Source organism: Pterocles gutturalis, unplaced genomic scaffold (genome assembly GCF_000699245.1).
Source record: "Pterocles gutturalis isolate BGI_N339 unplaced genomic scaffold, ASM69924v1 scaffold835, whole genome shotgun sequence".
In the NCBI taxonomy this organism is placed as follows: Eukaryota; Metazoa; Chordata; class Aves; order Pterocliformes; family Pteroclidae; genus Pterocles; species Pterocles gutturalis.
Genome location: NW_010143036.1, coordinates 84,479 through 110,076, shown reverse-complemented (window position 1 = coordinate 110,076; position 25,598 = coordinate 84,479). Strand labels below are relative to the sequence as shown.

Genomic DNA, 25,598 nt, shown 5'->3' with positions numbered 1-25,598 from the left:
CTCCAACCCTTGTCTAGGGAAAGGATGCCTTCCTCAGCAACCCCGTATCCTAAGGCACAGCCATAGCCCTTGACCTAAGAAGAGTTCAGACCCTCCTTCCTCAGTGTCCCAAGAAATGCATGGTGGTGTGGTTGTGGTGTGGTGCTCACTGCAGAGGAAGAACATGGATACTTAGCAGATACTGCAGCATGAGTATTCCTTATTAGCCCAAAGGGGTTTTCTCTTTCTCAGACACAATCCCTTTGGAAGTGCCTTTTAGCTGCAGCCAGGGCTGCAAGTACCAGCAAAGCTTAAAACAGCAACAGAAAGAGGTGAATCATTTCTGTTCAATCCTTTACCCCTCTGCTCAATCCTTTACTCCTCTGCTCAATCCTTTACTCCTCTGCTCTTTGATGCCTACAAATAACTAACCAAGTAATTACCTCAGGTCAAAGTGCAGCTAGATATAGGTGAAGGGCATTTATAAGTGAGAATTCAGATACATATTCAAAATGATAAATGTTCTAGCCATACTTACATTTCCTATGATATTTCTCACCACGCACTGTAAATTATTTGTGTCGTGGACCATATCTTCAGTTACATGTGTAGACTTGCTTTCAAATGAGGCCCACATATGGTCTTTGGATACTATTCCACTAGACATAGTGATAGCAGCTGATTTATTCCCAATCAATACAGGCTCATTCAAAATCCCCATAATTATCCATAAGATCCGTGACATGGCATAGGCTGTAGAGCTTGTCCCATCTTTCAAGTTAAAAATCTCTTTATCTCATGGTAATAATTCACGATGGGGTGTTTATACAGTGTTTTTACAAGCTTGCATAAAACCTTTTATATTTGCAATTAAAAAGTCAACATTAGGTTGACAGTCTAAATATACTTGTTACAAATGTAGCCTTCCTTTTTTTCTTTCTTGAAGGCACACACAGTCTCCCTTAGTACTACTGGAAAGTATCTTCATGAAGAGGAGGGCAACCTTTTTAGGTGCATTTAGTAAATTCTTTAAAGAAAACGTAAAACATAATAAACATTTTAAACGATAATCAGGCATAAGTGGAAAACATGCATACATGCTGACTGCAACAATTTCTAAGTTTCAAATGCAAAACCCAAAGCAAATTCTGTTTTTCATTAGTGCTATGCAACACTGTTAGCTTTGCAAATACTGCATGGGAGCAAATGAAGGTAAAATATGACCTACAGATCCTCTTTCCATTCATATGAAATGTATTTAATCCTTTTACTGAATATGAGCTGTTCAGTAGAGATATACTATTATTAAATATGGTTTAAATAACTATCCAGCATTTTCTGTGTAATTAGTATTGCATATGTTACGCCTGAAAGTATTCAATCCATACTTTCAATTCAGTTTGCCAAGCATAAATTCAGAGCTGGGTGCAACACAACAGGCTGTAAAGTCCATCCAGTACCTGAAAGCAATAATGTATTCACAAGTGTTGCTCTTCAATTTATCAAGCAGGCAAAACAGGTGCTTTGCCAACACTGGTGACTACAGCATGCCAAACTATCAGAAGCAGTGTGTTGTGTAATCACCAGTAACACGTGCCCACTTTCAATCTAACAGTTCTCCATTTTTGTGATCTACCATAAATTCATCATCCTGATGTTTCCTCATTGCCTGACATTGATACAACACAAAGCAACAATTGCATCCGTGTTTCTGTAATAGTAGAAGTAAACCAGGTTCAAGAGTTCTTCAAAGCTGAAGTTTTCTGTCCCACTGAATCCCTTTTAACTGGCTTCCTGTGGGGCAACAGGTACTAATCCAGACAGAGAGTAATAGCCAATTAAAAAGAAATTCTCTAAAGTGATGAACATACAGAAAGGAATTTGTGTTACCTTTCCTAATGCATCTTAATACCTATCACACAGTTTGGGATGCATCATTTACTCATGTGTGTTTTAATTATGTGAGAGAAAAATATGTTATGTTACCCTCAGATATTAAAAGCAATTAAAAATAAATCAGGAGTCTTATTTTAGCTGACATCTTTTAAAGCTATCTTGAATACATGCTACTTGAATACGTGCTGCAGAAATGATAGATGACTTCTAATAAGTACACACTTACACAAACAAGACAAAAGGAACTACCTGACACAAGATGTGTTGTTATGGTTAATAAACAAAAAAATAACAAAGGTTTGAACACGTCTGAAGGAGACAAATTGAATGTCAAATATGCAGTTTCAGTGTAGTGAAAACTACAAGATAATCTAATAAATTGTTATTAAAGAAGTTTACATATTGGCAAACATCTCCAACAAAATCATCAATACGCTAGTTCAAAAACTGAATTATTCAATAAAGCCAACTAACTGGAAAGGTTTAACCAATGAAGTGTACAGATATTAGGTTTATGTAAGAAAGCTCATTAAGAATGTTCATGATCTTAAGCAATTAATTGGAATGAGCATGGTAGTTTGGAATGTTTGTCTGAGGCAAATTAGCATTTCAAAACAAACCATCTAAACTGTTTTGGAAAGAAGATGTCAGACATCCTCATAAATACAAATAATTCAGCCCTGATGCAACTTCCCTTCAGTAAGCACAGTCACACCACTGATTAATTTGGCACTTGACTTCTCTGGACAGGCTCTACACTGGTAGAGTCTTCCCAGAGAAAGAAGATTACCTCACAACATTTTTATTTTCTTTTTTTTTCTTTTTTTTTTTTTTTTTTTCCCTGGGAAATTTCCAGACAGTGAAAGTACAAGGAAATGACATCTCCCACAAGCTGCAGATTTCAAAAGTGAGGAAAAAGGACGAAGGCTTGTATGAGTGCAGGGTGACCGATGCCAACTATGGAGACCTTCAGGAATACAAGGCCCAGGCATTTCTCAAAGTCAATGCTAACAGCCACTCTCGGCGAATGCAAGCTTTTGAGGCATCTCCAATGTGGTTGCAAGACATGAAACCTCGCAAAAATATCTCAGCAGCTGTTCCAAGTAGCATCCATAACTCTGCCAATCAGCGTGTGCGTGCCACCTCCAGCCCTGAAGCAGCAGCCAAAATTCCCAAACAAAGTCCACAATCAGGTATGGTAAAGCATTTTGAGCTTTCATTTGGTTGCTTACCAGCATGTAAAAGGAGGCTAACTCAACAAGGTAACCACGAATCATGACTAGGAAGAGTATGGCACTCGTTTAGTCCTCCTTCTTTCTGTCTCTATTCCTCCTGCTACCTACTTCCTAAAACCTGAAGAATAAGTTTCTGGGCAGAGAAGCCAAATCTTAAATTCTTATACGTGGATTTTATCTCTACTGGTTTTATCCACCTAAGATTAGGTCTCTAATCAAAGCTTAGTTTTCCCTGTTGTGTGTGTGGAGAGGGAAGGGCATGTCAGTGCATGACTCATCTCATTTTAAGATGGCTGTGAATAACAAATTAAATAAAACACCCATCCAGAAGTGTTACTTCCTAAGTTAGTTTACAGCAGTCACCTAATTTTTGTATCTCTAACATTTGGCGAAATTAATCTACTTTAATCTTATTTTCATAAAGAACTTCTAAATCTAAGCAGACCTTAGATACACCAGATTGTTTCTCCATTGTGTAGGCTTTAGAAAGACCATGGGTTTGTCAGACAGTATGGGTTTGTAATCTTCAGCTGCTTGACCATTGGCTTTGAATCAAGCACTAAAACGGCAAAGCCTCAATTGTCTCTCATGCAGAAATTAACATACTACACATTTTGTTTGGGAGATTTTGCACAGCACTGTATAAATAACCCACAAGCAATAGAAGTGTGCATTTTCTACATTGATACAGTAAAATTCAGTTATGCAAAAAGGTACATGAATATTCAGGAGGTGCAACCATTGACCACTGTACCATGGCAATAGAGAGATGGACAGTATAAAAAATTGTGACATGTTGTAAATGATCAAAAATCCTCTGGAAAACAAAACAAAACACAAGTTTAAGGGTTTCTGGCTTCTGTTCACACTGAGAGCCCAATGGAAAGCAGGAGATCAAAACCAAGATTAAAATATATAATGGAAGCTAACCTAGTTTGTTCTGATGCATCATTTTCCTGCTAGAAAATGTCATGTCATCAAAAACAAAACTGGGAATACAACAAATTTCATAGCACATCTGTTGTGAAATCACTTTTATCTTACCGGCATACTACTAGGAAAAAAGTTTACAAGGAAAATATATTTCATTAGAGATTGGAACAATATGATTATTCATATGAAAATTCTTACTGTTATTAGAAAAGATGATGCACATACTACTACCATTTTACCTCTGCATACACTTTTTTAGATTAATTTAAAAGTTCCATTCAGTTCTTTTTCCCTGAAATGGAGCCACTTTCATTTTTCAGCTCTTCCAAAAAAATGTTTAAGCTGTTAGAAAAAAATAAATATTTCAATTGATTTAAAATCCTCATTCCACCATGGCTTTCCTTTCAGAGAAATGTATCTATCACTTATTTTCCATTGGACTCACACATTTCAAAGTAGCAGATTTCTGTTCAGTTCTATGTGAAATTAATTAAAAGAGTCACAAGTTTATGAAATATGTAGCTACAGACTACACTGCATTGCTGTCAAAGTGTACACAGAACAGATAATTCACTAAATTACTTTGGATATATTTGAATATATAGAATCATAGAGTCATAGAATGGTTTGGGTTGGAAAGGACCGTAAAGATCATCAAGTTCCAGCCCCCCTGCCATGGGCAGGGACACCTCCCACTAGACCAGGTTGCTCAAAGCCTCATCCAGCCTGGCCTTGAACACCTCCAGGGATGGAGCATCCACAACTTCCCTGGGCAACCTGTTCCAGTGCCTCACCACACTCACAGTAAAAAGTTTCTTCCTGATATGTAAACTACATCTACCCTCTTTCAGCTTATAACCATTACATAATATTGCTTATGTTTTTAGTCCAAGCAATGCCTTGCCTGATTTCTGAACATTTGTTATTTGAGAGCTGGTAGGTTATTACATGGAAATGTCCCTGTAAAAAAAAAAAAAAAAAAAAAACCAAAACAAAAAACAAAACACCAAACCCAACCAAACAAAAAAACCCCAAACCCTACAGAAACGTAACCTCTAGTTTTTTCCTAAAGCAAAAATTACTGAAGATATAGACAATTCCAATCCCAACCATAAATTATTTAAAAATTAAACAGATTAAAATATAATTTAGTTTTTTAATTCATTTATTTTATGATGAAGCACAGACTAATGCTGTATTCCTAAGAGGTGAAACTCATGTACTGAAGGAACAAAGAGTGTACCAGGAATCCATATTAGGCTTAATTTCATTTTAACAGTCACTTGCTACACAGTAATTACTGTCGATATTTTTGATGAACATCAGTTTATTTCTTGAGAACCAAGATTTACTTCCCTTTACTTGAGAAAATCAGGGCCTGATTTTCCATCTGTGGTGTGGTTTGGTTTTTCACTCCATTTTACGCTCACTCTACACTGATAAAAATACCCACAGGAGCACATGGCAGGGGGTTTTTAGCTCTTTGTAACTTTGAGGAGCAACTTCAACTGAAGAAGGAGAGACATCAGTTGCGTGGCCTCAGAAAAGCAGAAAGGAGGTGTCATAACAGTAGTCTTTATGATATTGAATCAACAGTCTACTTAAACTGGCAAATGAGAAACTCTTCCCTTCTTCAACATTGTGCTAACTATATATGCATGTACAAGACTTCTGTGTGATTACATTACACATAAGCAATGTGTCCATCCAGCCTAGAACACAGAAACATGGTTGAATACAAATTTACCATTATTAACCATGTTTGTATTTGAAAGACATAGGGGGTGATTGCAATGTGTTTGTTCATGTTGAGTAATACTTTGACTTCAGCAATACTGTTTGAGGAGAGAAGTACTATTAACCACAGGCAATTGTATCAAATATTCTCCAATATTAGAGAACTGGTGCACGGTTATTAGCAATAAATTTTACTGCCATGCTCACAGACTATCGTGAAATACATTTACAACAGAGGGAAACAGAACACTGCAAAATCATTGGGAAATCTGTATTCAGCTATTTCTGAAGAACTTATCTACTAATATAAGAAAGATTGGTTATATCAATGTTTTGTCCCCAAAATTTATTTTTGAAAGGTAGATAACACTCAACTCCTATCCTGAAGCACACTGCAGAATTTTATTTCTTAAAAATAGATATTTAATAGGTAGCTCTAGAAAAGCAGTTTACAGTCACTTCCATTTTAATATATCAGCATTTCCCAAATAAACAGATATTTCTGCCATTCTCCTCTTTTACTCAAAAGTAAGGATATCTGTGATAAATATGAGGGAGCTATATATCCAGGGCTGACAAATTAAAGTGATATGAGGTCCATTCAGCATTTTGTGATGCTCTGAAAAATGCTGTGTGAGTGTAAAAAAGATATTTGTTGTTGTTAGCGTAATGGAGATTCAATATAGGAAGAAAGAGCTAAAGAGAACATCTCCCACGGCAGTCTTCAGATAAGATACTGAGAAGCACTAAATGTCTACCTCAAAGTCAAAAAAGTCAGGAAAGCAGAAGTCAAACCCGACACAACTTTACCCTTTCATATTCATGGGCTGCAGCAAATGAAGTAAACTATCACAGTTTAACAGGAATCTGAGTAATTCGACAGGCTAATCTGCATATATCCAGAAAATGTCCTATGTAGGTGGAGTGACAGACATTTTTTGTCTGCATAATTCATAATGACATATCTTAGTCCAAAGGTAAAAGTACAGAATTATCATAGAGACTTGTAACTCTAAGAAATGTTACAGTTAACTGGGGTCCAAGAGCTGCAGTGAATTCAGGTAAAAGGAAGATAATCTACAGGCTACAACAAATCTCACTGCTTCATGGATATAAATCTAGACAAACTCTGCTACCTACATTCAAGTCACTTAACATTTATAGCAGCACAAAGGGCTGCAGACTGTGATGTGCTGAGAATATGCATAACCCCAAACTCTTCCTGTTCTGCCAATGTTCCATTAAAGTGCTCAAAGCCGTTAGTTGCTTTTCAGACTCAAGATCAGGCTCAGGGAACTCAAGAGGTAACAGCTACAAATGAAGAAGTGATGTTAGGTCCATTTTCTGTCTGCTTACATATGGACTCTGCACATTTCTAGCAACTTTTTTTTCTTTCCTGAAGTAACAAATTCAACTAATGGCCTAACTACATGCAGAAACTGTCCCTGTGATGATGGCAGAGTTGCAGTGAGTGACTTGAAAAGGAGCACAAAGGAGAAGATCGTCCTCACCTAAGACAGAATGACCTGGATTCTTGGCATCAGAAATCACACTGAGAAACTGATCATCAGGCATGAATGCAAAAGAAGAGGATGAAAATATATTTCTTCAGTCTGTTGATACTGATAAACCAATTACATTCCTTCCAGCCTCCATTATTATCTACAGAATCCAGGAATCTTCTATTATCAGCCTATTGTAAGTACAAATTTTATGTCCAATTTGGAATCTTCTGGGATATAAATCGACTTCTGTGCTGTTATTTTTTTTTCTTTTATGTTACATCTCCTCTCAAAGTGAAGGTACAAAATGTCTGCGCTAGCCTCCAGCAAGGCAACAGACAACATTACTGCTTTCTTCACAAAGAGAAAGACTCCTGCTCTTGCAGCTGCTGTTTTAGAAACTGCAAGTACCCATACGGCTGGAAGGCATGAACCGTTACTATGATTGTTGCACAGCAAAAAGTCAAGTCTCTGTTTCCTTAGGACTACATTAAAGCAAAAGCCAAATGAGAGTTTTGTTCTTTTGTTCTAAACTTTATTCAGCCTTTCTCAGAAATTCTTCCAAAAAGATAATGCAAGACTATCACATTTTATGCCTGTATACACTACAATCTTAGTTTTTACTTGAAACTTACACTTTGATTCTCTCTTCCTGAAATGAAACCACTCCACTTTTTTTTTATGTTCCCTGAAATAATGCAATAAATTCTAACCATATTAATTGATGTAGCCCTATCAGCCAGTTAGTTGTTGACCTTGAAACTGTAAATATCTTCTGAGAAGTGCTAATCTGCTTCAAGTAGCTTCATTGACAAAGCAAGGTCTTAACAGCAGTTAAACCTCTTTTTTTTTTTCTTTTTTTTTTTTGCCAGAATTTCCATTGCAGAATTAACTCAATAGTGCTTTATGTTTCTTTCAAAAAACCCATATCTTAATTTCTTACATGCGCACACTTACTGATAGAACCAAAGGCATACAAGTATTAAAATTCTGTTCCTAGTGCTTAGTCCAACTGAACCCAGTAATAAACAACTTGTTTTCGAGGGGTCTGCAGTTCTAACACTTGGCACAGGCAAAATGATATCTACTTTTTGTAACCATTCCTCACTGCCATTGTCAATCACTGATACTACACTCCTGACACCTTTCTAATAATTTCTATTCCTCTTACAAAAACACTGGTTCAAGAACTAAGAAGAGAAAGCACTCACCAGTCAATAAGTGTTCATTTTTGTTGTTCTTCAAGTTTTATCAGTTTTTCATTCCCACACACCCATGCCAGACTGAGTACTGGGTATGCTTAGTTTCAAACATATCCTCTCTGAAATCAGAGATATTGTTTTTATCCTTAGCTATGGCCATGCTTAAGTATTAATACTGAATCATAGAAGAAAATCATGGTCTTTTCAGATTTGTTGAGGCAATAATGGATTCTGTCCTTAAACACATTATATCTCCATTGTAACTCATATTCCTGTAAGAGTGATGGTGTTTGGAAAGAAATGTTAAACAGCCTTAGCTAATCACAAGTAGGGGTAAGAGGGAATTTGAGAAAGCACGTAATGACATATTAGAAACAGCCTACTACAGGAAAGGGGACTCCATGGCAGATTTCCATTTTCATTATTCAGATATAGCCTGGACTACTCTTGAGTAATTTATTTTTCAGATACCATACAGGTTATATGAATAAAGACATGGAAAACTGCCTTTGGATGCTGCACTGCATATTTGCCTCCTGTGAAGGCAATCCAGAAGTAGTGGGGACAGACATAGCAGGGACTAAATGTGAATAAAGACATGGAAAACTGCCTTTGGATGCTGCACTGCATATTTGCCTCCTGTGAAGGCAATCCAGGGGACAGACATAGCAGGAACTAAATGTGCAAAGTTTAAGAAACTCATTTTGCCCTTTCTCCATCTACATTTTGTTTATGTATATTGAGATCTTTCCTATTCTTTTAATGACCTTACCATTATATTTCACTATCCATCTGTCATTGCTGTATATGCAGTTAATCACGTTTCTTCCTTTCTTTTAGCTATTTAAAAGCAGCCTTTCAGACTCACCTCACCTTTAGCACAAAACTGATGTATAAAGATCTGGTGGGGGACACCACAAGAGTGCCCTGAGTAGCAGAATCACAATCATTCTGTTCTGCATGTCTGATATAACTTTTTTGGGTAATTAACCACCAGAAAGATTGCAGATGGGACACACAGTTAGTAAGGAAGGAGAAGAAAAGGAAGGAAGAAAAAAACAGAGGGGAAAAAGCTGTTTATGAGTTGTTTGTCAGTTCGCTCAAATTGATTTTCATTGCTACAGAATCAGGCAGCTTGCACTGGGTCATCAGAGATTGCAGCATATGTGATAGGGCTTGTTCTTGAAATAACTGATGGGATTTCCTTGCTTCAGAACACAACACATTTGTTACTCAACACACATAGAGCAAAGCCGAGGACATTTTTTGCTTGTTTCAGACAAGTTCAGACAAGAAGCTTCCTGTCTATAGTGCCTTACTTCATTATGAAAATCCTTTGCATGACTTAAAATCAAAAAGAATGGAAAGAATTATCTGCTGGATGGAATGGATACAACTCTGCTGAAGCCAAAAGAATGGCATTAATTTACAATAGTGAAAAATTTGTCTCAAGAATGAGGATGAAGACAATTATCTTCTATCTATTGAGAGTGAATTATAAGAAGAATCTAAGATTTTTCCAGCTTGTACCATCTAAAGAAGCTTAGGGCAGTGAAGCTGTCTGGGAGCAGAATGAAGGGAAGGAAAATATCTGAAAAACTGCTATTCTCAGCTCATTCAGATTCAGTACATTCTCAGTAGTGGGCTTTGTTGCTTCAAGTTTTTTGTGTGTTTTTTCTTTAACTTTAATCAACCTTTTTCTTGTGTGTACCTATGAAACCTTAGGCCAAACTAGCTTAGAAAGCTCAACACTCTTAGTATTTTCTTATTCTCTGGACAGGGACTTTTCCATTTGATTTAAATGATTCCTGAGCTTCAAAGATGTTCCAGACACATAACCTTTACAACTACAGATATAATCAATTAATCCTGCTTTGCTGATGATAAAGCCAGATGTCATTTAAGGAGCAGCTGATGATCTTTCTGCTGGCCTTGTAAAGAGAAGACTTTGCTCCAAACCTTTCATTTTACCTTATGGTAAGGAAGTTGTCATCATACTTTTTGGCAGTGCAACTTGCTGTCCTGTTTGTGTGTGGGTGTTCCAGTCTGATCAACCTCACTGAAGTTTGTTCTCCCACCCACTGACAAATGCTATTGTCTTGGAACAAAGCTGCCTAATGTGCTGAGAATAATAAAAATGTGCAAGTTTACTGCCACAGACAGCATTCCCAGTGCTTTACACATATAATCTGTGTGTTCATCAACAGCAACAAAAATACAGATAGCAAATCTGGATGCTACTTTCTACTGTCAGACCCGTTTCTACTGCTGTTATTCGCTCAGCTGCTGCTGCTGCCCATGACACTGACTGAGGCTTTTGGCCACCAAATCACAGCCATAGGGCTATAATGACTGTAAAAGTGACTTCCACATGACTACAGAAGATGATGTATCCATCTCCAGTTCATTCTGTGCAACCAACAAAACAGTTAAAAGGGCAAGATGTTTTTTCAAGGAGCGATAATAAATCAATTATGAAACCAAGAACTAGCAGTAGGTCTCACAGAGAAATAGACAATCAGATGGTGCAAAGCCTTTTAGTAAAATAATACTATTTGAGAATGTTTCACTACATAGCATTGTGCCTGTCTGAAACTCTGATAAGATAACAGGTCAATTACCTATTTTGTACACTATTGAATTATTCACATGTGTACAGTATGTACTGATTAGTGACCATCTTGTACCTGAAAAGTTTTTGAATAATGTTGAATGGCATTTCATGATTACGAGTGATCCCACATCTCAGAACTGTAATGAGAAAGGTAAAAAAGTGTAAAATAAAAGTAGAAAAATTCATCAATACAGAATGTGAAGGAGATAGAATTAATAGAGGACAGACCACAGTTACTTCAAGCTTCATTCTCACAATCTACCATTTTTGAACTGGTGCAGGGGTTATAGGGGTGATAAAGTAGGGGTCATAGGAGTGATAAAGTTGTATTTTTGTATTTGTATCACAGTAATAGCAAGGATGAAGGCTTTGTCTTGTGAACTCTGATTTAGATCTCACAGTTTAAAATGTTGCCACCCAAAGTTTCTGTCTTGCCCCAGTTAGAAGTTATGGCCCCAAACCTGGATGGCGGAAGGAAATATGTGCCCGCTCCTCAGCAGTCCCAGTTCATGGTGTTAAGCCTCTATGACAGCTGTTAAACTAAAACATTGGGTTGTTAAATTGAGATAGACGAAGAGATGGCATGGGTTTTGCTTGTATGATTTCTACTATTGTGGGTTTAATTTCCATAAGAGTTGGAGGTAGAGAGATGGAGGCACTATCATCTTAAACTGTTCCAGCTAAAACCATTAAGAGCTCGTGAGTCATAGCCCATAGCATGTTCTGTTAGTCAGAGGCATTGTTCTAATCTCTGTAACAACTGCATTACCCACGAGGCAAACAAAGGATCAGAAGAATGGTCTCTGCCTCAAAACACCATCTAGGAATGAAACAGAAGAAAACAGACTCATCCAGTCAGATGGGTACAGATAGACGGGAGCTTTGCTGAGTTCCATGAAAGTAGCTCTGATATAAATGGTATAAATAGATCAGGTTGACTGTATGTCAAACATAAGCATAAGCAGTGTCAGGTGTGAAAAATGAAAAAAGGGATTGAATATCTCATGCTGAAATATTTACAAAGAAGGATAATTTTCCTTCTGTCTGTGTTATAATAACCCTCTTTGTGTATGTTTTTCTTGGCATGACAGTGCTGTTGAAGCTGATAGAGTAATATTAAGTATCATCCCACTTAAGATTTTATTCTGATAGATGAAAGGATGAACAGGATGCAAAAAGCACAGGAGGAAAAAGATTAGCTCAATTGTATTTTTCTTCAAATAAAACACTTGCTTCAACTTTATGGTATTGTTCAGAAATGGCTCTGTTAACAGTTTAATTACAATGTGGCATGTATCAAATATACACACATTTATACATATTACAAAAATTCTGAGCAATTTGTGCTGGAGCCATGTTTATTTAGAACAGCAGAAGCTGGTTACTAACAAGAGTCAATTCAAGAAGAATTATTGTTAACAACCTAAGTTCCTGCCTTCCTTCAGGATGGGGCACAACTATGTGCAGTAAATGGATGATGATGAGTTACCACGGGACAGTCATAAAAAAATGCATTTACTTTGGAATCAGCCATTTCATACAGATAAATAGAAATCCACTGGTTTATATATTTTCTGTCACACATTAAAAAAAGTCTAAGTCATTTTATATCTGTGGTTTTCAGAGATAAGATGAGAGAGAAAGGTGTCCACTGATGATAAAAGCAGTCATAAAGCATGTTGCTGGTGGTTCTCGAACAACACCAATTAACAAATTTAGGGCCTGCATTTGCTTGAGCTTGCCCCCCTCCCCCTCAGCTTTTAACTGTTGCAGTGGGCACTGGATATTGGACTGCTTTTCACACTAGTTTTATTTAAATAGCTAACACTGGTGTTTCACAAACCATTTGCCAACACCTCTCTTAACAAACCTTTTCCCCAAAAGTACTCTCTCACTGAAGTAGAAACAGCTGAAGTCAAAGCATTACTTATACATGTGAAGAGATATTCAATGTAAAAAAAAAAAAAACCCAAACAAATCCAGAAAAAAAAAAGAAACTTTAAAACTTTTCAGGCTCAAACACCAACTGCAGGGAGGAAGAGGATTAGCGTATCTGCTACAAATGTCTGATGCCTGATCATTTGTGACCGAGAACCCCAGGTAGGCAGAATGCCAACCTCCTAAGAAAAGAAAGTCAGTTAACGAAGTCTGAGTATCAAGACAAAAAAGCTTCCACAATATAACAAATATGCCATGATGGAAGTAATCATAGTTGTACAGCCATTGAACAACTCAGAGACATCAAGAACTCCTTGGCTGAACATGTGAAATTTGACAAGAAGGCTGTTTCAAATCTAACACTATAAAGCAAAGCCAAGTGTTGCAAAACAGCAAACCAGGCACTTAAAGATGGAAAATATCGGCACTAATTCCTGAAAAAGGAAACTTCAAAGAAATCACCTCTGTGATTTCAGAAACCAGTAGCACAACAAAATTAACTCATATTCAGCACAAGTTGAATATATATCACCCACATATATATGCAGGGATATTTTGGTATCATGTAATACACACAGAAAATCTGGGATGGACTTCTGGGTGACTGGATGTATTTCCCCTGTACTGGTCAGCACAAAACCAGGACTCTACACAGGCATTAGTCTTCCCTTGTGATCAGTGGCTTACTAATTAAAGGAAACTCAAGGATACCCTCACTAAACTGACACGTTTAGTAAAATATTAAAGCAGTGCTGTTGAATTGACACATTCTTCTGTTATTTATATGACAATACACTACTCATTGTAAGTGTTAACTGTAAGAATCCAGTTTTCAGAGGCTCTGGCAGGTATTGAGGCTTAGAGTGCAGGAGGCTATTACATCCCAGAGATCTCTCAAACTTTAGCAAGCAGAAGGAGTGCCAAAGGTGCTAAACTTGAAACCCTGAAGCAAACTGCTTGAGATCCAAGGTAGTTAACCATGTAAGGTACTCTTACAAATAGGGAATGCTAAAACTGTAGGGCCTGAGACAGCTGCTTAGTTTACAAATCAGTGTTTTGTCCAGTTGTGAAAAATAAATGGACACAATTATGACACCACCATTTGCTTTTCTCTGCTTGCATCCTAAATCTCATGCATTTTTGCAGAAATTTTTTTTCTGATCAATATCATAGTGAAAGCAAGTAATTCAGGCATGCAATGAGTAACTAGTTTTTTGATCACTTAGGGTTTTCTAACATTTTATAACTTCTGCTGGCTTTATTTTATGCTTAGATGCTCTAAACTTAAACTCATTAACAGAAAAAAATTGATGTTTAGCTCTTTGGTCCATACACTATGAGCCATGAAATATGGTTCAGCATTTGTGACAGAGATTATTTTATTACTTTAAACACTAAGATCACAATTATTTATTGCTATTTTTTTCTGTTTTCCTAGCATTTAAGTAAACCCCATGTTTGAATCAATCAGTTTTAATGTGTTTAATGGCATGAAATACTTTTTCATGGTGCTGCAGAGAAACATATCTCATGATCACATGCCTTTGGCAATACAGCATTTGTTTACAGGAAAAGGCCAAGTATTTCACGGACATTTGCTCTTTTGGATGTATGCCAGTGGCAGGAAACAAGACAACACATGGGCATTTACATCTCACAGGAAGAATCCCAGTGGATCCAGTGGATCCAAAAATGTGAGAATCCCTGACCCACACATGAAGTAGAGTTTAATTAATAATGTGGAAATAATATATGCATACATACTACTGCCCTTCTTCCACGTTACTGTCTTTGAGGGTAACATAATTGTAGCCCAGCTTTGCCCAGTGTTCTTGACCTGCAATAAAATTTCTTTTAGCTCTCATTATGTTAGTTAGAAAATAATGTTAGAAATGGTAGGGAAATAAGTAACTGATTTAGCAAATCCACAAACAGATCGACATGTTTTTACTTATGTTACCATGCTCACGGTTCCAATTATGCTACTTAAGTCCTGGTCAGAACCGTACACCAAAACCACATCTTCATAAAAACTCTGAATTTGGATACTCTGTATTTTTGAGACATTTGGATTTGGATTCTGATCTGCACTTCATGTCTAACTTAAGTCCAAAAATAGTGAAAGTAAAGCTCTGATTTAAACACCCTACAACATTTATATTCACAGTCAGAATGGAAATTTCTAACTTTCTGGTCATTTATCCTTTATTGAGATGGAAATAAAAATAATAGAATAGGAGCAAATATGACAGAATAGAAAAAGGAAAAAATCTAAATAAGGTTGCTTTCGGTTTTGTTATGTTATTATTCTGTATTTTCAGCTTTCACCCTTTAAAAATCTAAAGAAATACTTGGGTTCATGAGACAAAAAATACAGTTCTTTTACACTCTCCAGAAAAACAAAGCAAAGCAAAGCAAAACAAAACAAAACAAAAAAACAAAACCTGAGATATTTAAACCCCAATTGTATTTCATAAAGAATCACTGAAAAGATGAAAGTGCACCTAATAGTCATATATGTCACTGTATATTGCAAGTCAATTTTATTGGGGTTGATATATTACTGAAAATGTATCAGTTTGTGTTAGACAACATTTTGAAAACTATTAAGCTGGTAAATACAGACCTGATATGACGTTAGAATATACTAATCACTTCCTGAAACCATGCAGAGGACACTATTTATGACAGTGATTTCCAAAAATCCTAACAGTGTCTTCCTTCACCTAGAAGCTGAAGTTGTTTTAGTTGCATTTCCCCTAATTTTTTCTGTGTTCGGTATTGCTTTAGCTTGTATTTACTGAATGTGCACTAACCTAAATCCCTTGCAAAATAAACAAATTTGCTCTTTACAGAAGAACATTCACGTAGAACAAGTGATATGAATTGGAAGGAGGTCATGATTTATAAAGAGATTGAACACTGTAAATAAAAATATTATCATGTGTGTGCGATACATGACCCCTAATTTGGGGATTTACAGATTGTTGTATTGAAAAAAAGCAAAACAAAACAAAAATCAAAGAATGTATTGCCTGCAAATATTGTGGTACTGCTTTTCCCACTGTTAAATAGTTTAAGTCAAATCTATTTTTTATCATATTTTTTCTCTTCCACACATTACAGTTTTCAAATTCTCAAATTATAATGCCATGAATAGTTAAAAAAGCTCTTTTAAAAATGTCCATGAGACTCTTCTGAGTATTTATCCTTATTTACACGGTACATACTTTGTGCAGATGAAATGTATCTCCAAAAATCTCTTTAGAATTGTCTTGAGCAGTATATTTCTCTAGTTCAATTAAAAAAAAATATTTAAGTAGAATAAACCAAATGAAAATAATTCAATGCATCATGAAATGACCTATCGCTAGCAACAGTTCTAAGTAAGTTATGCTAATCTAGTTATGGAAATAAAAGCTTTTATAAAAATCTGTCAAATGGCAGATTTTATACCTTATATAAAAGCGAGAACAAAGCCGTGCCGCAATAAAACCAAAACCAGAAATTGAACTAGACCCTTGGGGACAAGCTTGTAAGTACTACCTGTATGAGAACAACCCACAGGAAGAATTTACATCAAATTTGCTTGTGTGTTTGCTTGTTCCTAATACAGAACAAGTGTTTTGAGAAGCCCAGCAAACAACTGCAGCATAATCCAGGTAGGCTAGCATTATCAGATGGGCAAGAGTAGACTTTTCACTCCTGTCTACACGCAGTAAGAATTAAGCTCAGAGTTCCCTTGGACTTTGAAAATCTTAGTAATGTCTTTTAGACATTTTTCCATTTAAAAGGTAATATTAATTTAGAAATTCAACTCACACATGGATAATTGAAATATCACTGTTACTCAGAAGCTCTTGTGTATGTGACAGAGGACTAAAAGTCTTTTATGGCAACTACTATGTATGCAACGTCTCACATTATGTATTTACAAAAGGAAGCAGTGTTCAGAGATTCAGGATTTAGTTTAATCCTCTTTTTTTAAGGGAAAAATTTACTAAAGACAGGAACAGAAATACTTCTTGCTACACTTATAAACAGAGTTAGCAGACACAGAGAAATGTTTTATTGATAAATATCTGAAAACTTTAAAAAATTAGCATTTGCCTTGAGTTCTTCTTGCTTTCATTGTGCATATTCTTGATGAGAAGATAAATATGCTTTTTGGGGCTGCAGTGGAATCTATAATTCAGTTTAATATTAAGTTCTTTACAGAAATTGCTTATACATGATTAATATTTTTTTTAAAAATAACCAGTTATTAAAAGTCCAAAATTATCATGGACTGCTTATAACACCATTATTATTTTGTTATAGAATTGATACCTGTAACTATCAATAACATTCATCCTTTTCAACTCTACAACACAGCTATGAAGTCTATTAATCATGCATTAACCTGTTATAATTGGAACTTTACAGTGTAACCAAATTTCACCTCAAGTAATATGTTTGAAGTTCTGAATGTAATTCTTTATGATATAGGGAGTTATCAAGCACTGCTACTTGGTATGTAAGACATCTACATACTCATGTTCTTGGTGTGAGAACGTTTCAGTTTAATTAGTCTAGTTCTGAATATTTTTATTCTGATAATGTACTTAAAATATAAAGTTATGTTTTTAGAAATAATGATATGTACCATTGTTTTTACAGCTTTTTGAAAAGGAAAAAAAAAGCTCAGAAAATATAATTTCTCAAAAATAAATACCCCAAAACTTTTAGTATTATGTTTCCCCCTTGTAAATAGCACAGCCATTTGCAGTATCTCCTCCGTTTTACAAGAAAACACTCTTTAGGCATTAGAAGAGGTTTTGGTTAGTAGTCAATGATGTGATGCTGGAAATTATTTTGTAAAGAACATTCTGAGGTGTAAGGTTTTTGGGTTTGTTCCTCTTGGTATATGGTTTTGCTGGATAATGTTGTTTAAAAAGACAGACAGGAAACAAAAGCAAAGCAAAGCAACAGCAAAAAAAAAAACCTCCCTGGGACTGAAATACTTTGTATGTGTTGTTATTTGCAGTGCATGCCAAGACATTCATGGGCACCAGAGCCAACCTGGCGAGCTAATTAAATATATAAATGTATGTGTTTAAAACAGCCTTATAAGGAGCATTGGAAATCTGCAAGATGAGCGAATATCTTATAACTTCTTCCGCAGGTGCGAGGATAGCTACAAGCCATGGACTTTCTGTCCTGCTTCTTGTTTGTGGCTTTGTGAAGGGTGCTTTGCTTTAATCTAAAAGTGCTGACTTTTTCCAATATCACTTTCTCTTCTTAAAGCAAAGAGCAAATCGCCTGTAAAATCCACGGAGCGGACAGCAAAGTTGACCCTAACCTCCAACCACCACTCTGCACCCAATGTACTCTAAATCTCTACACAAGGAGCACCTTCTTCAGGAAGTACAAACAAAAAATACTAAATAAAATATACAAATAAATAAATATTATAAAAAGAAGAGGATACCATGTTTTCTTGATATATCTTATTTTCTTTGGCGTATCACTGATCATTTATTTGAAGAGAACTACTGTGATGTAATAATACGTTTTGTAAGAGCAAGACCTAGTTTCCTTTTCTTTCAGCAAGGAGAAGCCTCATCTTTGACTTCTCAGGGGTTGGCCTGCAAGTCATCGCTATTACAGACTTAACCATGGATGACATTTGATTTCCTACACTGAAAGAAGTGTTCCAGCCTGGAAGCAAACAGAGGCCAAATAGTGAAACAAAATATAGTGATTCAACATCGACCCCAATAAAACACCACTAACTTTACCCTTTTTTTTTTTTTTTGCATGAGGAATAGAGAGGAAAAAAAATCTAAAATGCAGCTAAGCAGACTAGAGGACATTGTTTCTGGAAAACAAATGAAAAACAAATGAAGATATTTTTCTTTTGAGTTGTTTGGGGTTTTTTATTATTCTTTTTCCCTTGTGGTTTTTTTCCTGTCTTTTTTTGTTTGTTTCTTGTTCAATGGTGCCAATTACTGACTTAGGCCAACCCCTGATGATTGCGTGGAGGTTTATATATATATATCATTTTTTTGTGTGTGCATTCTATATTTCAGTGTGTTTTCTCTAATTTTGCAACTCCTGTATATGCAAAACTAACTTAAATTCTGTAAATTGCTTACGGTCTGTGTGATATAACTTCAGAGTAGACATACTTTGGTCCTCATGCAAGCCAGTTTTTAATAATATCTATATGTCGTGCCACCAATACACATCTTTATTTCCTTTTTCGACAAAACATTACTTTTTAGTTTGTAATTAAGTACTGTGTGGATTTTGTAATACACACCTTCACTTCACTGGTTTGACTCCTTTCAGCCCTCTGTTTACTCTGTAAATGCACATTAAAATTTGTTATGGTCTCTAGACAACGAATTATTTTAGTTTTGTGTATGTTGTGTTGGAGTTCAGATGCTGAAAGCTCTTTTAATTTGTCATGTTTATAGAGGCTGAAATGCTAGAGACTGTAAAATGCAGGTCTGCAGTCAAATTCTCCATGTAAAGGAAGGTTAAAAGGGGAAAACAGACAAATAAAACAGAATATAGTTTAAGGGATAGTCTTTTGTTAAAGAGTTTTAGAAAAGTGAATTTTTTACACTGATAAACTATATTGTCATCACAGCTCCTTCTACATGACCAAAGAAGTGTCTTTCTTTGCTTTTTCTGAAAGTGGATTGTCATGACTCATTGATATTCTTAATTAAAATACTTTATGTCTGTGAATTGTATGTGATAATTTTGCTGTTGAAGGAAGTAATATGCATTACATGAATTACATTCATTAATGCAGGAAGGAAAAATTGTTACCATTTGCAGCTGCAATCAGGAAAGATCTTTTTCTTGTTCCCTTCCTTCCCCTGATGCTGAACAATCCACACCCCTTCATTTATCAGCACAGACAACCACATATACCACATGCTTGTTATGATCTATTTACAGCAGCATTAAGTAGCTGCAGTGTGGTCAGCTGTGTGATTTCTCTGCATTTTTTAAGTAATGTAGAAGGAAGTAAAAAAGTATGTTTAGCATCTTACTAGTCCATGGCCTGCAGGCCCAGCGTTTTATTTGAAAATGCTTGTAAATCTGAAGTATTGCCCATTTATTTCAAAGGAGAAAGAATAAATAGTAGTGTAGAATCAAAGTGTAACACACGCTTTGGAAGAGGATAACATCTCTGTGCAAATCTTTTTTTCCTTAACAATACTGTTTGTACTATAAGCTTGGGAATAGTCAGTTTTTCTTTGGTTTTAGAAAAGTCTCAGCAGTAACAAAGAGAGTAGAAATTTGGTCTAATACAGACAAATCATGAATAACTGTCAGGAGAAAAAGGGAAAAAGTTCTTTTATTTCAACATAGCATTAATGATTCGCTAGGAATATTGTGTATTGAAAAGGTTTTGCTCCATAGTAACAACAGTTTATCAGCCTACTGACAAAGAAAATAGAAACAGACCCCATTAAAGTGCTCTGAGTCAAAAGCAATATTGTGGATCCAAGTCTCATTTTCTGAACACACCTATGGAACCAAACTTTTAGAGCTCTGGAGAAAAGGTTACATTTTCCCCGTGAAACAGATGTCTATGACTGGATGCTGTGATAATCTCCTGTGTGGAGTTTGGGAACCTCAGTTTCCATTGTTCTTAACTGGAACCAAATGCTTAACATCACACATGTTTCATATGTTTACTGTATACATATATCCTGTATGAATAATCTGTATGTACACAGTTATATAGACATCCTGCACTGATATATAGCATTTCTCAGAAGCAGTTTAGCCTCACATTGTTAAAGTTAGCCTCTGATTACAATATTAAACTGATACTGTGTTTTGCTTTATGCTGTTAGTTGCCTAGATATAAACCACCATATACTAGGAAGTAAGATTAAAGAACCAGCTGAAATTAAAAGCGGAATTCTAGACCATTCGGACTAGTGTGGTACAACTCAGAAGACATTATCAAGGAAAGTGCCATATTGTGATCTGCTATTCTTTTTCAAAAGTATCAGCAAAAAATGGACAAAAGAAATCTGTAGGACTTTTGAAAAGCCTTTAAATCTTTCATGAGATGCTAAGGGGATACAGTATTTGTCCTCCTTCCCCACTTCCCAAGATCATAAACTCAAATTCTTCAGAAGAGTCTGGTCCAACTCTTCTGGCTGCAGATCTAGAGCTTAGCTTTACAATTTCTGCCAAGCTGTATGGATGCAGCAGCAACATCTCCTAACAGGAGCAAATATTGCATTTCTAAATTCAATGCTGTGTCTTAACAGCCGTTCTTCAAACCAGGAATCTGCCTGAAGCTCCAAGAAACTCTAAAAATGGAAGTTAAGCTGCAGTAACCCCCCTTTTCCCTAAGAATTTAGTTATGATTAATATGTGGTATAGGAATGAAACTATTGCCATTTTCTGCCCTGGCCCACTTCTAGTTTGGATTTAATGCTACTAGAGAGAAAAATGGCTTCATTATATCCTCAAAAGCTCCATTGAGTTGGGTATCTAAAAAGACAACTTGCATCTGGCAGTGGCAAAATCTCTCAGTGTCCTTAACCTTTCTACAAAAATAATCAAGTTTTGAGGTGGTAATTTACCTGACGTGTGCTTCTCACTTGGTGTCCCCAAGGTCTCATTGTATATCTGACTTTCTTCAGATTACTCCAACAGTTTTTGTTTTTTAATAGAAGAGTAAACATGGGTGAGTATGAAACACTTTTTTTTTTTTTTATTTCAAGGTATATGCCATCTAAATACAGCTCACACACTCTGAGATGTTATAACTTGTGAAGCTAAAAGAAACATATTACAGCTCCATTAAATGTCATTGACAGGTTTTGTATTACATGAAAAGAATTCTATAGCACTTTTGTACTACTGTCAAGTATTAGTACTGCTGCAGAGCCTGTCCCACAAATTCTCCTTCTTTTCAATGGTAGTATTTTTATTATTTTCTCTCATGTTCTTTTAATGTCTGGAACTTCATGCATGCAAGTTGCTGCATTAACATGTTTGAACTTTCTTAAATGCCTTTTGTAGATTCTTCAAATAAATTTATGGAGCAGGAGGAGTGCTCAGACCCATGCTTAAAAAAGCATGGCAGACTAATTTAAGATTGACTGTTTGTTCCTCAGAACTCCTGTTAAGAAAGGTACTAGAAAATCTGAATGGTAAACACTGAATCTATCATGAATTGTTGTTATTTCTTTTTCATTTTCAATGCTGAAAATGTATACTCCAGCACTACCCAAAGGCAAGATCAGAAGTAGGTATAAGCTTATGAGGCATCACAGCAAAAGCAGTAGGACTGCTTGGAGGTTCATTCCTATGCACGCAATTCAGTGCTACTAGGATTTAGGATCAGAATACACACTAGAAACAGTTTTTATCACATTTATTCTTTAAAGTTTTTTTTGCTTTTTTCAAATAAAATGAGGAGACAGTGGCCACTGCAAAAATTTGAACGCTTCCCTAATATTTTTTCAGTGTTAAACATTTAACTTCTAATGATCTCTATAATTATGTCATCATAAAAAAGACTGGACTGATGCCAGTCTTCAACTCCTTCCACAAAAAAAGGAAAAGGAAACATGTGTCCCTGACAGTACTATTGGTAAATGTCAAATGTTGTTTACAGAGCTAAAAGCATTAAGAACCAAGAATGGGGTCAACATAGCTGGCAATATAAATTTTTAAAGGTTAATATTCCATGATTAGCTTAGCTAAACAATGCTAAGCATAAAGTAAATTGCTTAGTGCAAGTCACCATAAATGGCTTCAGTCTCTTGTTCTCAGCTTCCTCAACATTGATTTATTTGATTTCACAGTCATAAAGTTTGCACATACATTCGCAGAGTTGAAAGATTATACATAGTTTTCCTAGTGCTCTTCATCTAAACAATACAGGAAGACAAGAGCAAAGAAGTTAAATTTGTCTGTAATAATGAATGACAATCAATTGGTAGTGTTACTTACAATGAAAGAGAAGTGTGCTTTCTTGAGAATCAAGTGTAACTGCAATCATCTCATTTTGTCCTTTTAGTGCTATTCTTTTTTTGCCAACGTTTCGATCTAAATAACAAGAAAATACTGTATTTCTTACTACTTACTTCTTACAAGGTGATAGAGGACAAAATAATGTAATCTTTGTTATGAAAGAAGCTGAGGGGAAAAAAAATCTTTTCATTTAACAACAATCTACATGTTTACAGTGTCCTATGACCTCAAAATATCTCTGCTTGTAGGTTTCTGGGGAAAGAACAACAGAGAAAGTGTTTTGTGTTTCAGCTTGATTTCACAGCTCTAAGGGTGTTCTCAGTTAATTGTCAACCTACAGCTAAGGACAGGACTCTTCTGTAAGTTTCAAAAATAAAGTAATTTTCCCTGTAACTGCTGGTGACAGATTGGTTTGAGTTTTGAAATGATAAATACTTGCAACTCAGAACATTTTTGCACACAGATATAAATGTTACAAGGAATAGCAACTACTAAAGCCATAAACAAGTCTGGAAGAATATCACAAACTAGCAACCTCTCAAGTTTCAAAATATGACAAACACTTTAAGCAAAAAAAGTCTTTTGGTGTGATTTTCTTTTAAAGTTTTATTGTAACCCACTCTTATCCATACAGCTACAAATACTCTGGATTTGAATTCCAACTATATTGTGCTGTCAGTACAGAGGGCCTCCAGTTGGGAGTAAATGAAATTTTCACATATTGAAATGCTCCTTTACATTGACAATACAGCACAGAAAGAGGTCTTATCCATATATGAGACTATTTACAGTGACAGCTTATAAGGAAGCCAAAATGTACATAATAGACTATTAATTAATTTCCTCTTTTTATTACCATGAACTTGAAAAACAAGAGAGAAGATTGGGTTTCACAACTAGCTGCTTAAAATAAACTATTTCATTTAAATCTTTGAAGAAACAAAGTCTTAAACATTCCTTACTAAAAAGACTTGTATATCTATGACTTTTTAAATTGTATGGGTTTAGATTTTTAAGCAGTTATACATATCATATATGAAATCCTCATATATAAAGTTGAGAAGGAAGGAGATGATTACTTATTTTGTTATGTCTGATAGAAGATTATGTTCATTGCTGCTGATTGTTTTTAATATCAGACGATTTAACAGACTCTTCAAATCATTGGCAACTGTACTTCTTAAAAAATAGGCACCACATTTTCTTACCACCTGCACAACACTCCAGTTTTTGGATGTTAACCAACACTGGCTCAGGTTTCAAAAATATTGCTCATTCACCATAATGCGAAAAGAGGAATTCACACTTTATTATGTTAACATATTTACTAAACCACATCGATGTCTTTTTCTTTGGTGAATCAGGCACAAGACGTATTACTGTTGTCCACACGTGGCATCACCTCAGTGGGGATAAACACTGACAAAATGACGTGGAAATGTGGATCCTATTTGTTTCACCTCCTAATTGGATTCCTGTGTAAGAGACAGAAAAAAGAAGGCATTTTTCTTTCGGTTTCCCAACAACAGCCAACAATGAAGGATTTTTACAGGGACTACCAAACCAAATCACTGCTGTAAAAAGTGACATTGATAGTTCAACTCTGCAATAAGGTGAAACACTTAATTTAAATGCAATTTCTGTAGCAAAATGCAGAGATTTTTCTCCCAGAACTACAACTCTTTCAACTGATCTGAAAAAAGGTCTTGTAATTAGGGTTTTGAACAGGGAAAAGTTTTGTCTACCTTTTGCAACTGCACAATGGCAACCCCAAAGAGTCTATCAGCTGCCTCCCCTCCACCATCACTGCCGTACACTTGTCTATCAGTGATGAGAGCACTCAGTAGATTAATTTAGATACATTACACAATCATAATTTTCTATACTTAGAAAATTTTTTTTAAATTATTTTTAGTTTTACAGCAGAAAAATCTTATCACAAAGCTTAGATAATTTTATTTTAAAAATTAAGGCAATGTTTACATAATTTCATAATTTTTAAAAAAATAGTTCTTAGTACTCAATATATGAGAAAAGGTTTAAAAAGTGACCCAATAGAATTCTAAAGCTGTGTATGTGTCAAGCGCTACTTGCATTAACGGAAAAAAAACCCCAAAACAAACAAAAGCCTCCTGGCCTGGAGTTCATTCTAATCAGGTATGCAAAATACTGGGGAAAGGAGACTGCCAGGAGAAAGCTGTTGCAATGATATTGCTGATGGTGATCTGATCTTTGTCTTTAACCTTTCCAGTATACTTCTTGGACCCAGCAAGGGAAAAAAGTTCTGAAAGGATTTATTATGCACATGCAGCAGCAGAAATAACATATGCAATATTGCTGACAATCCTGTGCAAAGCACAGGACCTACTGAGTTTACACAGCAACGCTGTGCGCACGGACAGGATATTGAGCATTGTGTGGATTCTACAAATGCTGAATGCCTGGTGTGTGCTGGAGATCTCATCATACATCAGAGAAGGAGCTGATAGATATAGGCTGCTCTTGCCTCTGGATGGGATTTGGCTAACTAGAAAATTTGTTCCCTTTCTAAGGCTCC

At 35.7% G+C, this 25,598-nt stretch overlaps 1 protein-coding gene across 1 annotated transcript; it reads left to right on the top strand.

The window, feature by feature from the left end:
• Positions 1-2,731: 2,731 nt before the first annotated feature.
• Positions 2,732-18,786, top strand: VSTM2A (V-set and transmembrane domain containing 2A; the record flags this gene model as incomplete). Its single annotated transcript, XM_010084553.1, has 2 exons — positions 2,732-3,068; positions 18,323-18,786. Coding segments are annotated over 2 exons (426 nt in total), but the record flags the coding sequence as incomplete, so codon positions are not given.
• Positions 18,787-25,598: the final 6,812 nt, after the last annotated feature.